Source organism: Canis lupus, chromosome 33 (genome assembly GCF_003254725.2).
Source record: "Canis lupus dingo isolate Sandy chromosome 33, ASM325472v2, whole genome shotgun sequence".
Taxonomy (NCBI): domain Eukaryota; kingdom Metazoa; phylum Chordata; class Mammalia; order Carnivora; family Canidae; genus Canis; species Canis lupus.
In genome coordinates, this window is record NC_064275.1 from 26,890,022 (window position 1) to 26,904,267 (window position 14,246).

At 54.2% G+C, this 14,246-nt stretch overlaps 1 protein-coding gene across 6 annotated transcripts in view; it reads right to left on the reverse strand.

Annotated features, from left to right (window-relative positions):
* The window catches only part of MYLK (myosin light chain kinase), a 179,435-nt gene that overhangs the window by 30,360 nt on the left and 134,829 nt on the right, over positions 1-14,246 (reverse strand). For all 6 annotated transcript variants that reach the window (XM_025474981.3, XM_049105390.1, XM_049105392.1 and 3 more), the window contains 3 exons: positions 9,503-9,805; positions 913-945; positions 723-816 (listed from right to left, as the gene is read on the reverse strand). In XM_025474981.3, the coding sequence (XP_025330766.3) occupies positions 723-816; positions 913-945; positions 9,503-9,805 (430 nt within the window). The remainder of the gene's footprint in view (positions 1-722; positions 817-912; positions 946-9,502; positions 9,806-14,246) is intronic.

The window sequence follows — 14,246 nt, forward strand, 5'->3', positions numbered from 1 at the left end:
CACGGGTCCCCTGGAGACCACCCAGGAAGGCCCCTGCCATCCACTGAGGGAGAGGGGGGTGCAGACTCCTCGTATGCAACTGCTGTGAGGTTGGTGTCATTCCTTTATTTCCCAGAAACCTCCTGGAAATCAAACCCGAGCCCTACCCTCTTGGGCTCCACCGTGCTCCTCTGGGGACAGTTAGGTGGGGGGCAGACAGCCCTGGGTGCTGCTGCTGCTGGAGGGGGCTCAGGGTTAGGACATCCACACTCCAGGGCAGGGCCAGAGCAAACAGTGTGGACCAGGGTCATAAAGTGAGCAGCGCTGAGCAGCTGTACCTTTCAAGGGGGTGCGTTTTCCTGATGCCCTAAAGCTACAACTGCGGAACAGTGAGACGGATCAGGCTCGACTCACTCCCACAGGTGACACAGGAAGGTGACCTCACACGGTCCGACCCAGATCCAGTGCCTCGTCAGCCCGTGTGGGGTAAGGCCCAGGGAAGGAAGGGGCTTGCTCAACACCCTCATGGAGCTGAGCCAGGTGCACAAGCAGCAGCCGAGAGGGCCCCAGTGGGGATGCTCTGGCGGGGTGCTGACGGGGTCCGTGCCACCTGTTTCTGCAGGGGGGTTCAGCGTGGGAAGGCGGCAACCCCCAGGAACAGATGGAAAGGCAACGGAATTCAACGATGGGACCTGCACCACCCCAACCCTGGGGACCCGAAAGGCGCTTCCCGTCCCACTTACGAGCCTAGTCTCTCTTCGATGTCATAGAAGTCGGACACTTTTTGTTCAGTGTTGACCGTCACTGTCCGGTAGTCGACCTCAGGTTCCTTCTCATCTGCAGGGTGGGGGTGGGGTGAGCGTGAGCCATCAGGTTCCTCTCGCGCCCCCTCCACCCCTCGAGTCTACCTGAGGACAGGAAGCCAACACTCACCATCATCCGACACCTCCACTTCGTCCTTCGGCTCTGGGGTGAGACAGGGAGGGACACAGAAGACACAGCGATTAGTACTGAAGGCCCATGGAGAACAGAACCTGCTGGGGACCTCGTCGGGCCTCAGCCCTCCCAGGCCCACGACCATGAGGCCCGGAGCTCTGGGTATGGCCATGGGGGTGGAGCAGTCCTCACGGCAGCAGGGCCAGGGATACTCCTCCCCTACCCGGCAGCTTCTCTACGAGCTCTTCCCTCCATCCCTCCCTCTGTGACCTCATGACCCCCTAGATGCGCCCTTCTTCACAGCGCTTCCAGGCTCTCTGACTTTCAGAACCTACAAACAACCGCGCCGGCCCTTTTCTGCTCTGGCTCGGAAGTCAGCAACTTAAATCACTCCTAGCATCAAATCGATTCATCCATCTGATGGATAAAGGTACATGGGACCCCAGCCATGCAACAGGTATCTTGGAAGTTGCTGCGGGTGTGCAAAGTACGCAGAAGGCACGATCTGTCCTTTTTCAGGGCTTACGGTGTACTTGGAATCTCCATCCCAGGTGTTCTGGGATCACGCACATGCTATCACAGGACACACTGAATACACAGCGCAGGAAGTTGATACCAACTAGGGCAACTCGAAGTCCTTTATTCTGGGAAGAAGTAGCCCTTGAGCTGTGTCTTAAAGGAAATGCTGGAACGCAACGGGGAGGTGGGGCTGAGGGCGCACAGTGAAACCAGCAGGTGTTTAAGAGGTCTGGCGAGAATGGACATGAGCAGCCCACGTGGTTGCTCACGTGGATACGTCAGAAGTGAACGGGGGTGGGGGGTGTTGAGGGGACAGGCAAGCGCCACCCACTTCAGAGCCCCAGGCCTTCCTTTGCCTAGGCATAGCTTTGTCCCTATGGAGCCCCTATGGCTTCTGGACCTTGGCTCCATGCCTCTCTCTCTCTGGGTCCCAGTTTCCTCATCTGCAAAAGGAGGGAGTTGTATTTTTAGGTGATTTCTAGTGTCCTTGGATGGCTCTAGATGCCACGCTTTGTGATGTGTCTTGTGCTCCTTAGTCATAATGTGGGCTACGTCCCACTGACAGATGGGGACAAGGCAGGTTTCCTGGGGAGACAGAACAAAGACCTGAGAGAAGTCAGAGAGAGCAGCCAGAGATTTTACAAAGGCGCAAGCGTGTGCACGTGTGTGTGGGGTGTGTGTGAGTGTGAATAAGACTTGGGGGAAAGGGTGTGATAAGGGACAGCAAGAGAGGCTGTGATTTGTTTAGAGTCCTTTCTAAAAATTTTATTTTTTTAAAGATTGCATTTATTTATTTGAGAGACAGAGAGCAGGAGCAGGGGGCAGGGGCAGAGGGATGAGCAGACTCCCCGCTGAGCAGGGAGCCTGAGGTGGGGCTGGATCCCAGGACCCCGAGACCATGACCTGAGCCCGAGGCAGACACTTCACGGGCTGAGCCACCCAGGCGCCCCTTGTTTGGAATCCTTAAAATGCTGTTGATGAAATGAGAAACTAAACATAAGTGGGACGGAGAAGAATATTCTGTTGCAGGAAGGAAAAAAGCCCTGGGACAGTAAAAAGGGTGAGAGCGATGGGAACTCTGAGATCAGTGCTGGGGTTGCGCAGATGGCGCCGGGACGCGAGCCTAACTGACCCGGTCTTCAGGCCTCAGACTTGAGCGGAGAGAGGGACCCCCTGTCCGTTCACGGGTAATCGGGAGGCACCTGAGAGCAACACCTGGAAGGAGTCACAGCGCAGGCAGAATTGGATTATTCCGTTCCTGGGGTAACAGGCCTTAGGGCATCGAGCTAAAACCCAAGCGTGGGAGCCCAGGTGCTTAGCCTAGTGCTCTGGGCGACAGATGCTGTCCTGGCGGGTGTGGGGGGTGTGTGTGGGGTGGGGGGGGTGTGTGGGGGTGGGGGGTGAGGGTGTGGGGGTGGGGGGGTGTACCGGCTGCAAGCGGGACCTATTACTCTGCGCTCAGCAGGGCCTGGGGCGTCTGCTGCTGAAACTAGGGCTGCGGGCGCTTAGTCACGGGAGGGCTGGTGGGGAGACGGGGAGACGGAGAGGCGGAGAGGCGGGGAGGCGGGGAGGCGGGGAGCCACTGGAAGGGGCAGTGGCAGAAAGGGTGAGTCCTTTCCCGGGGGGGGGGGGGGGGGGGCAGGTGTCTGCAGGTCCTTCCTGCTTGCTTCCTTCCTTCCTCCTTCCCTTCCTTCCTTCCTTCCTTCCTTCTTCCCTCCTTCCTCCTCCCTCCCTTCCTCCTTCCCTTCCTTCCCCCTTCCTCCCTCCCTCCCGTCCTTCCTCCTTCCTCCTTCTTCCCTCCCCTCCCTCCCCCCTTCCCTCCCTCTCTCTCTTCCTTCCTTCCTTGTCCTTTCCTTTCCTTCCTTCCTTCTCCTTCCTTCATCCTTCCTCCTTCCTCCTTCCTCCTCCCTCCCTTCCTCCTTACTTCCTTCCTCCCTCCTTCTTTCCTCCTCCCTTCCTTCCTTCCTTCCTTCCTTCCTTCCTCCCTCCCTCCCTCCCCCTCTTCCTTCCTCCTTCCTTCCTCCCTCCTTTTCTTCCTCCCTTCTCCTTCCTTCCCCCTTCCCCCTTCCCTTCCCTTCCCTTCCCTTCCTTTTTGTAGAGGAAAGGGGCAGGGAAGAAGGAAAGAAAATCTTAAATAGGCTCCACACTCAACATAGAGCCCCACATGGGGCCCAATCCCAGGACCCCGGGGGCATGATCAGAGCCAAAATCAAGCATCAGATGCCCAACTGAATGAGATACCCAGGCGCCCCAGATACCGGTTTTTTAAAAATCACGATGGCCAAGGGTGAGATTAAGGTTACAGACTTTTATCAACTAATAATACCGTAACTTGAGGGAACAATTTCATGTCGTGCCTCACAGAGGACGAAGGCTGCATCTCAAGACGTAGGACGTCACCTCTCAAGACATACCATAAGAGCCACAATAGGTTCAACAGATGTTTAGGGCAGTGCAAGGATGGCACTTCAGACAGGGCTTTAAGGGAAGCAAGGGGGTTGAAGCCATTGACGAAGGATGCTCTCACGGGCTGTGCCCTGGAGACAACATACTGACAATAATAACAGCAACCTTTACTGTCGGGGATGCCCAGTGTCCTGATCCCTGGTGCCCCCATCTGAGAGTGTTCACCCGGTGAAGTGTCACCTTTCTTTCTTTGTCTCTCTTTTTTTAAAATCTATTTATTCATGAGACACACAGAGAGAGGCAGAGACAGGCAGAGGGAAGAGCAGGCTCCCTGTGGGGTCCTCCCATGACCCTGGGATCACAACCTGAGCGGAAGGCAGACGCTCAACCACTGAGCCACCCAGGCGCCCTCCCCTCTTCTTTTTGCTCCCATGCCACTCGTCCTGGTGTGGAATGAGCAGCAGGATGAGAGAGAAAGGAGAAGGCAGGGTTCTGGGCCTGGCATCCTTAGGAGGAACGGCCTGAGCCTCCCTGGCGCGGGGGCACCAGCCATCGGGCTCTCCAATGGCCACACGGAGGGGGCGTCTTGCTGGGAACCCTGAGGGGGCACGCACACCACTTGCACACCAGCTAGAAAGGACAGAGCTGGCCTTCTTGCTCTCACCACAACACCACACCTGCCCTTCACCTCTGCCTTTCTCCCTTGGCATTAAGATGCGGAATGTTCTCCTGATGCTGGGGAGGTGGGGACCTAGATCATCCTCGGGGAATTCATGGCCCTCTTTCTGGCTCACTGGTCCACCAAGACTTCTCCTCTGCTTGAAACAGGCCAAGACTCCAGGCTGAGGTGTCCCCCTTCTTCCTTTCCCTCCTCCTTCTGCCTCCAGTCTGCTTGGAGGGGGACGTGGCCGCAGGGAGAGGGGCAGGGTAGGAGCTGTGGGGAGGTCGCAGTTCAATTAGCCAAGGGAGCGGCGACCCCCTGGTTTCTATCTTTCCGCCACAGGGGCTGAGCTGCAGCAGGAGGGACGTCAACAAGGCATTTAAAAGAGCCACCTCTTCAGAAAGAGCTAGGAGAGCCCCGAGCTAAGCACGGGAACTACTTGGAAGATGCTTCTGAGGCATTTCTGCAAATAGATGCGTCTGCCGCCCCTGGCGTAGTGCTTGGGACAGGACCAGAGCTCGGGACGTCCAGATGAGCTCCTCAGGCCGCCCCCTGGACAGAGGGACCAAGCTCTCCAGGGCCGAGGGCTGCTGTCCGCCCAGTGGGCACTAGAGGGCACCCCAGCCCCAGAGAGGCCCCGGAGCCGCCCGGGTGAGCAGCCGGTGACCCCATCTCTTGCCCCCAGGGGCTCTGCGTCTCTAACTGCCCTCAGGCTTGCAGGAGGCCCTCGCTCCACCAGAAGCCTTTCTCACAGCTGTTTTGCAAACAACTATATATATTCTAGAACTAGGGTGAGGAGCACAAGGGGTGGCCTGGAGCGTTAGAGCCCCAGGTAGGGTGGGACAGACCTAAAAGCTTGGTGGTTGGGGGCAGTGGCTCTGCTTGCTGGGGCCTGGGGAGACAAGGAGGGGAGCTGAGCTGGGTTAGGGAGTCTAGTCTCGCAGTGGCTCTGGCCCACAGAGCCGGGTGGGGACACGCGTGCTTTGTCCTGTACCACCCGGAACAGTGCCGGCACACGGGACGGGTGCGGGATGCACGGGGGGGGGGGGGGGGGGGGGGCGGGGGGTACTGCAGGCAGGGTGAGGGCTGGGGTGCTTAGCAGGGATAGACTGGGGGGGGCCAGCTGAAGTGGAAAACCCAAGCTGCGGCGGCACTGGCGGGAGGGGTACCAGTGGCAATGGGGAAGGGGGATCCAAACTCGCGGGGCTCTGGCTCTGCCGTGATGAACGGCACTGGCCACTGGCCCCCAGGGAGGGGCTACACACCCATCGCCCTCGTGCCTCTTCTGCACATACGCATGCACGCGTGCAAGCACATGCAGCCCCCACACACGTGCGTACACACCCCACTCCTCCAAGGGCCCTTTCCCTTTTACAGTTTAAGAGAGATGACCTACCCAGGCAATAACTAGCAAGCATCTGACCAGTCTCCAGAGGGCTTCGCTTGGAACCCCCCCACCCCCCACCCCAGCCCCCGCCATCCTCTGCCCCTCGGGCCTCGTGCCTGACAACCCTTCTGCCCTCCCCTGCCCCCCAGGAATGCAGCTGGGCCTGCAGGTGGGAGCAGCTTCCAGCCTGGAAGCCCTGGGTGGCCTGGACCCCTCCTCTGGCTCACAGGCTATTTTTGCATTTCCTTTTGTTTGCTCCCAGCCAGGAGGGGCCCTCGGAGGAGAGGCAGAGGACCACAGCAGGGGGTTGCCGGCTGCAGGGAGGAAGGGAAAGGCCACCTGCCTGGAGGGAACCCAGGAACCCAGCTGCCCTAGCCCCTTGTCCCCACAGACTCTCCCTACAGCCCTGGGAGCTGCCATCCAGGCCTCAGGGGAGCCACACCTTGCGGTCCTCAGTATGGGATTTATGAGGGACTCCACAGTTTCTCCTGGTTTCCTCCATAGAGAACCCAGTAGCTTCCCTTTCCAGCTAAAGAACATCTTCTCTCCGCAACATTATCTCCTTCCATATTCCTTAGTGCAACATGCTAAAAACATAAAACTGAGGCCATCCTGGAGCCCCCACATAACCTGCTTATTCCCCACTCTGCTGGTTCCAAAGGGGGGGGCGGTCAGAGGGCAGCAGATGGCAGTTTTGTTACCCGGTTTCCCCCAGCAGACATTTGCAAGCAGCTAGTGGGCAGGAGTCTGGGAGCCCAGGAAGCTGCAGGGAGGCCCAGCGGGGCTGACCCAGGGGCTGGCGTCCACACCTCCATGGCTCCCGAGCTCCAGAGCTCACCGGATGAAGGCCCCCAAGACAGGGCTAGATCCAGAACACTGTAAATTTGGTGTGTTTTCTTCTGGCATCCTCAAATTTCTTTCTGGGGCCTTCATTTAATAAGAAAGTAGAGTCTTACTATCTATTTTATATCTAATTTTTTTTCGCCAAAGAAGGGCATCAAACTGTAATGGCCATTCCGTGCTCATGAGGCCTCTAGTCCTGTGGTGACTTCACACTGGCCCTGTCCAGCTCCTCTCTGTCTCACTCCGTGAAGCGATCTCTCTTGGGGTGTCTTTACCCCTGGTGTCCCTCCTCCTTGCCCCCAACCTCTTCTCCATCTTAAATTCACGGCACCCTTTTGCTTGTCTTCACATCATACACTTTCCACACTCCTGGCGTCTCCTTCTCCCACTTATTCCTTACCCCCCAGGGCAACCACTTTCCACCCGCAGAAATGCTTTGCACTTCACTCGCAAGGATGGCTACATCTGAGAGTCCTCATCTCTCTGCATTTGGCGCTGGCTGCTGTTCCCTGAGGCCTCGCTGCAACTTACTCCTTCTGCGTTTCTTCGACATGGCTCTAGCTTCTCCTGGTGCTCTCCCCCTTTGCCTTCTTTTTTCTTTCCTTCTGGTTTTGCAGGCTCCTCCATTCTGGTATATCCCTGTTGACTTTCCTACCACCCTCTTGGTTAGCTCATCGATGACCATGGCTTTAATGATCCATTAAACATTGAAGACTCCCAAATCTGTAGTTCTAACCTAAACCTTCTCCTGGGCTCTAGGTTCAACCAATCAGTAGTCTGAAGACTGTTGAACCTAGAGCCCTTAGCCACTCAACTGCACAGGAATGAGATGGGAACTTGTGTCTTCTCCAGGACTCCCTGCTGCCTAACCTCCAAGTCTCTAGAAGGCAGCCTGACCACTCCTAAAGGAATACAGGCTTCAGGTCAGACAGCTCACCATTTACATTACATGCTCTGTGATCCTGGGCAAGCAGCTTCACCCCATAAACCTATTTCTCCTTTCTATAAAATGGAGGTAGTAACGGTCACTACTTCATTGCTTCATTGTTAGATGCCTGAAAAGATGCATATAAAGTGCTTAACACCCTCTTAGCCTATAGCAAGTGCTTGATATACGTTAGCCACCGAGAACTGTAATAAATGGCTCTTAAATTTGTGTCCAGTTACTCAAGCCAGGAACTGGAAGTCACCCTGAACTCTTCTAATTTTTCCTTCAACTCTACCCAAAAAGTCACTGAGAATGGTTAGTTCTACAAGCTGAGGCTTTCGTTCACGCCCTTACCATCCCTCACCCAGACTACACCACCACAGAGGCCCAACTGGTATCTTGTCAACTCCAAAGTCATCCCCTCTCCACTTGGGTGCTTCCCAAACTGTCACACACATCTGAATCCATGGGGGTAGATCATGTTGAAATGAAGGTTCAGAAGGGACCAAGGGTGTGGAGGGGCCAAGAGTCTGCACTTACAGCAAGTCCCGGGATCCCAAGACTGCTGGTCCAGACCACACTTTGGGTAGCAAAGCTCTACTTTTCCTCTAATTCTCTTTCTAAAAAGGTGTGAGGGGCCTGGGTGGTTCAGTTAGTTAAGTGTCTGCCTTCAGCTCAGGTCATGATCTCAGGGTCCTGGGGTCGAGCCAAGTCTGGGCTCAAGTCAGGGTGGAGTCTGCTTCTCCCTCTGCCCCACTCTCTGTTCATGTTCTCTCTCTCTCTCAATAAATAGATAAACAACAACAACACCACACACACACACACACACACACACACACACACACACACAGATGTGATCATATCAATCCCCTCCCTGGAAATCTTTGGTGAACTTCACAATTTTACCTACCTTGCCCTTCAGGATTGCTTCCTCCTGTTCTGTCTCTCACGGCATATGCCCTGGCCACACACACGCTTTTCACAGTGCCATGCATTTCCATCACTTTGTACCTTCCCTCATGTTGCTTCCTCCGTGAGGAATGCCTCTCCTTATCTTTCCTGCCCCTTGGAAACCCATTCCTTTTCCCAAGACTCCTTACCTCTTCTAGAAGGCCTTCCTCAACCTTGATGGCAAACTTATTCATGCTTTCTGCTGTGTCCCCTCCTCTCTTTGTTTACACCGCTAGAATCATGTGTTTCCCATCTCATTATACTCACTGTCCTAGTTAGATTTTAAGCCCATTGTCTGATCTTTGTGTCCAAGAACTTGACACTGAGTGGACAGAGAGACAGGAATGCAAGAGAAGGAGGGAGGTGGGTACAGGGGGAAGGTGAAACTTCAGGTTCGTGGGGAGCTCCTGCGTTCCAGCACTGAGCTCCTGATTAACACACTATCGCCTCCTGGTGACAGTGAACTAAAATTGCTGGTTCAGTGGTTTTTGAAGGGTCACAGGTACTTCCTTTCAAGTATGGATTGGGGGCCCCTGGGTGGCTCAGTCATTTAAGCAGCTGACTTCAGCTCAGGTCATGGTCCCAGGGTTCTGGGATTGAGCCTGATGTCAGGCTCCCTGCTCAGTGGGGAACCTGCTTCTTCCTCTCCCTCTGCCCTCCCTGCCCTTCCCCCTGCTTATGCACACTTTCTCTGTCAAATAAATAAAATCTTTAAAAAAAAAAAAAAGAATGGATGAGCATCACAACCCTAGAAATCAAGACTGCCAAAGACTCTGGCAGCTGTCGCTGACATCTTCTCGGTCCCCGGCACCCCTCTCAGTACAGGCTTCTACATACGCAAGGTAAGCCATGCACACTGATGTCAGGCCAGTGATAAAGGAAGGCAGCTTACCCTCCGGTTTCTCTCCCACTGCTGTGAGTTCAGACTCCTGGCTCGGCTCACTGGTTCCATACACGTTGATGGCGCGAACGCGGAATTTATACTCTCGGTCAGGCAGCAGGTCCTGGACGTTAAAAGAGGTGCTGCGGCACGTGGCTAGTTCCTTCCACGTCTTGTCCACCGAGTCCCAGATCTCGACGCTGTAGGATTGCACGGCGCTGCCCCCATCATACGAGGAGCCATACCAGGACAGGGTCAACGACGAGCTCCGGATGTCGGAGGCGCAAGGTGTGCCCGCTGGGGGGTCTGGTTTGTCTGGGGACAGAGAAGCACAACATCACCCAAGTCTTCAGAATTGCAAGAGGGAGAAAAAAAAAAAAAAAAAAAAGAGCTGCAGGGAAGGAACCTTTCTGAATTAGCTTTGACTTGGAAGAGAAGCCCAGAGAACCCAAGCTGACAGCCCTGGTCCTGGCTCTCCGCTCCTTACCGTCACAGTCACACCTATGCACAATCACACAGAAAGCCCCACAAACACCTATTTGCCAGAAAAGAATTCTCTTTTTTTGGGGAGGCTAGTTTTCCAGTCTACAAGTCATGATTTCCTGTACTTTGCCTCAGTCCTAAACATATTTCTCTGAATAAACAGACCTAGGAAGCTTGCCCAGAAGGCGTGGACTGCTTCCCATCAAAACTGTGTTTTGAGAGAGAATTTAATGTGTGTGTGTGTCTCCGTCAGGCCCGAGGCCAGTGGCCTGTGACATAGCGAGGGCCAGTCTTCACTTTCTCTGGGACTTGGGAAGCGCCTGCCCCCAGAGAGCGGCACAGTTGCACAGTGAGCTCTGAAGTTAGACAGATCCGGGTTTGAACATGGCTCGGTCTCCATTCATTACTTGTTAACCTCTCTGGGCCTCAGTTTCCTCGTCTGTAAGCCACGTGGAGAACGGTAGCACTTGGATCACAAGGTGGTTGTGAGAAGTTCTTGGAAAAGTGGCTGGCGTGAGCAGCCATGACCATCATTATTGTGGGGGTTTATTTCTGACTTTATAATGCATAAAATATTACTCCTACCCTACCTCTTTTATCCTCCTAGAACCATTAGAAAATGAGAAAATTTCCAAAGCAAACCACGGTAGCAAATCACACCCAGCCCTGCCTAAGGGCTGGAAAGTGAGCGCAGGACACAAGCAAGCAGCAGCCCCTCTGGCCGGCTGCCTTCCCTTTCACTGCTGCCAGCTTCGGGGCACATCATGGTGGCCTACACTTTCCTGAAGTGACCGAGTTTTGCTGATTTTGTCAGCTGCTGCTCTGAACTAACTTCTCCGATGTTTCGGATTTTGTTTTCATCGGTGGCTGATTTAGCTACAGATACCAGTCTTCAGTAACCTCCGTCCCCCACTCCAAGGCAGTGTGAGGTGTAGAGTTCCCCAAACCAGCAATTAAAACCATGCTTTTCATGCTATGCCATTTCATAAGCTACGTTGACCTCGAGCAAATTCCTCAACTTCCAAGTCTCCAAACTTCTGGTTTGTCTTTTTTTATTTGGAAAAATGGTGCTAACATGTATCTAACCCGCTAGGGGTTTTGTGAACATCAAGGAAGCAAACCCAGGTAAAGTTCCTGATGTCTACTCTCCCTTCTGCAAGGCAGGAAAGCCAAAGAGAATTCCTGCAAACGACTTTGCATCTATCGGAGAGGAAAAAAAACCCCATTCTGTTGGTGTGTGTGTGTGTGTGTGTGTGTGTGTGTGTGTGTGTACATGGCTTCTCCGTCCCGGCTGAGGATGCCTTGCCCTGCAACCACCCATCCCTGTGCAGCCCTAGCCTGGGCCTCGCCTGGAGTGGCTCTGGGACTGTGACAGAGCTACTTCCACCGCTGGCAGCCACTCTGGAGGCCTCCCGTGATGGAACCACTTTCACTGGTTGTTTAAAGTGTTCTCTTAGAAAAACTGTTTGTTCTGAAAGATGTGTCGGTCTTTTTAGAAATATTTCTGGCGTTGGCTAAGATGTTTATTACTCTAAACTCTTGTAGAGGCAAGTGCTTCAAGTCCTCTCAAGACCCAGCTAAGGAAGAAAAAAAAGCCCAAAGAGGGATGAAAGACAGACTCGCTGCTTTCCCCCAAAGAAAACTGCCTGGGAAGCATCTCGCTGGACACATTGAGAGTGCAGATACACGCCACTGACTGATTTTTTTCTCCCCTCTGTGTTGGTTAGGAAAAGAAAACTTTGAGAAATGGGTGTTGCAAAAGAGGTACTATTTGTACCCTACCCTGTTCCAGATGTTTCTTGGCTGAAAGGGTTAGAAAAACTGACAGATGATGTATGTCACCCCCTGTAGCACAAGGGAAGATGCAAAGTTTGAGGAGGGGGGCTTTCATTCCGAGCAAGGCTTCAATGCTTTCAAGGAATCTGATTCCAAATTAAGGATTTCGGACAAGACTCAAGTCTGAAGTCGAGGGGATGGAAGCCCCGACCCCCATGCCCGCCCTTAGGGCCCTGGGCTGCGCCTGCTGCTTTCTGTTCAACAGACAAGAGCCTCACAGACAGGCTGGACTAGCCAGGGATGAAAACCCTCAGAACAGAACAAACGTCCTCAGAACAGAGGGCCTGGGAGCCTCCCTCCACACCAGAGACGCAGCTGCACGTGGGCTGGCCTGGGGGCCCTGGGCATGGCCTCGGAAAGGCAAAGCGAGCGCACAGTCTAGAACCCTAAGCTCCACGCTGCCTTAGAGTTCGCCTCTGGCTCCCTGGAGACTTGACCAACAGAATGGGAAACGCTGAGTCTAGGGGAACAGTCTGACGACACCAGCTTTGGGATTTTCTGTTCAGTCCCAGGAAAATGGAGGAGCTCCTCTCTACTTCTTCTCCCCGGACTGTCTGCCGTCCCTGGCGGTCTCTGTGCACCTGTGCGTGTGAAGGTGCTCTGTGGCATGCTTAAGCCCACCTGGACCTCCCTTCACTACGCCTCAGCAGCCACCTGTGGCTATTAGAGAAGGGCAGGGGGTGTGAGACACCCCCAGCCTCCCAGGGTCATCTCTCCGGATAATCCTGGCCCTTCAAAGCTGAGGCACTTTGCTTGCCAAGAATACCCAGCTAGCCAGGGGCAGAGCCAAAAGGAGACTCCAAAAATTCTCCAGACCCTGGTTCCAGGGGCCTGTTATTTTACAGGCCACCAGGCAGAAAAAGGATCAAGAAGCGTCTTGCTTATTAAACCCACGCCAAGCATTACAAAGGGAAATCTCCTGCCCTTAAAAACCCTGCAAGCTCCAAGCTCAGATAGTAGTTGGGGATTACTGGGTATTTGGAGATTCTCTCTACTTTGTTTTTCTCCTTTAAAGATACGCAAAGAGACCTGTTTTTCTCTTGCTGGACGAGTTGCAGGCAGGAATGCTGTGGGTCGGCTGCTCCCTGGGGCCCCTCCCTCACCTCCCCCCCCAAAGGCGGAGCGGGAAGGGCAGGCCTCGGCCCAGGCTCTCAGAACAGCACAAACTCCTGTGCTGCCTTTGAAAATATAAACCTTTAAAATAGACATCACTCATTTAAACTAACTGAGGGAAAGCCTACTTTTTATTATCATTTTAAAAATAGGAGTCATAGACGAGATGAAAAGAAAGTGGTATTTTAAAGGGCAGACACGAAGGGAAGTTTACTGCTCACCAGGAGGAGTCGTGTTAAATCGGCCTGATTCAGCCGGCCTGCCATGGAAGCTTCCAAAGTGCTCGGGACCCGTCTGCAGTAGGCCCAACAGTTCCTGTTTCATCTCATTTATATTTGACATCTACTTAATAAGCCCCGATCAGATAATGCACAGATGTCCCTAGAGACACGCAGGTAAATCTGGGCCTAATCCAGGTTTACTTTGGACTAATTCTAAATCCGCGGGCTCTGAATGAACGTGGCTTCGCCGGATCCATCAATGCGAGTCCTCATTTTATTGAGCAATTCTATTCTTAGCTCGAGGAGGGGGAGGCAGACAGAAAGCCCGTTCCTCTCCATTCCATTCCCCTCCCAGGACGGCATTTAACATGCTGCTCCTGCCAGCTGGCGGGCAGCCACGCCAATGGCCCTGTCAGCACTGGCCGAGGAGAATGAGAAACGAAACCATAAAAGGCGAGAACCACAGCCCCGGGTGGTGCTGGGGGAGGGGAGCGTGTGGCACCCGGAGCCAGCCAGAGCGGGGGCAGGGGCACCGGCCACAGGAAAGCGGCTCAAAGGAGCTGACCCCCCAGGTCTCCAAGCCTTTGGGGGGGGGGGCAGCTAAGAGAACACCAAGGAAAACTGGAAACCAATGCTTGCTGACCCGTAGGGCCAAAACCAAGACTTCAGGTACAAGTCTGAATGTGGAGGCTAACTGGATCACTAGCACCCTCCCAGGCCCCCAAATATTCTTGACTCCTGGGGGAAGATTACTGAAATGAACATCTGGAGTCGCCAAAGAAAGAAAGGGGTAGGGAGGTGTCTCCTGTCTTTTATAGATGAGAAATCTATTCCCTGACCCCTTAGCACACTGGCCTCCCCAGATTTAAATTTCCTGATCTAAAGAAGCAAACGAAAGGGGGTCAGATGAGTAACCACCAGGCCAAAGGCCTTCACAGATGCGTAGGGACACGGCCTGCCGTCAGTCTGCCCACTCCTGCATCTGCTGTTCCTTTGCTGCCCTGACCCCTCGGGGGTCAAGGAACTGAGCGCAACCCACCGTGTGGGACCAGTTAGGAAAGTATGTTGACATTTCAGGAGAGAGTCGCCAGGGCATGAAAAAC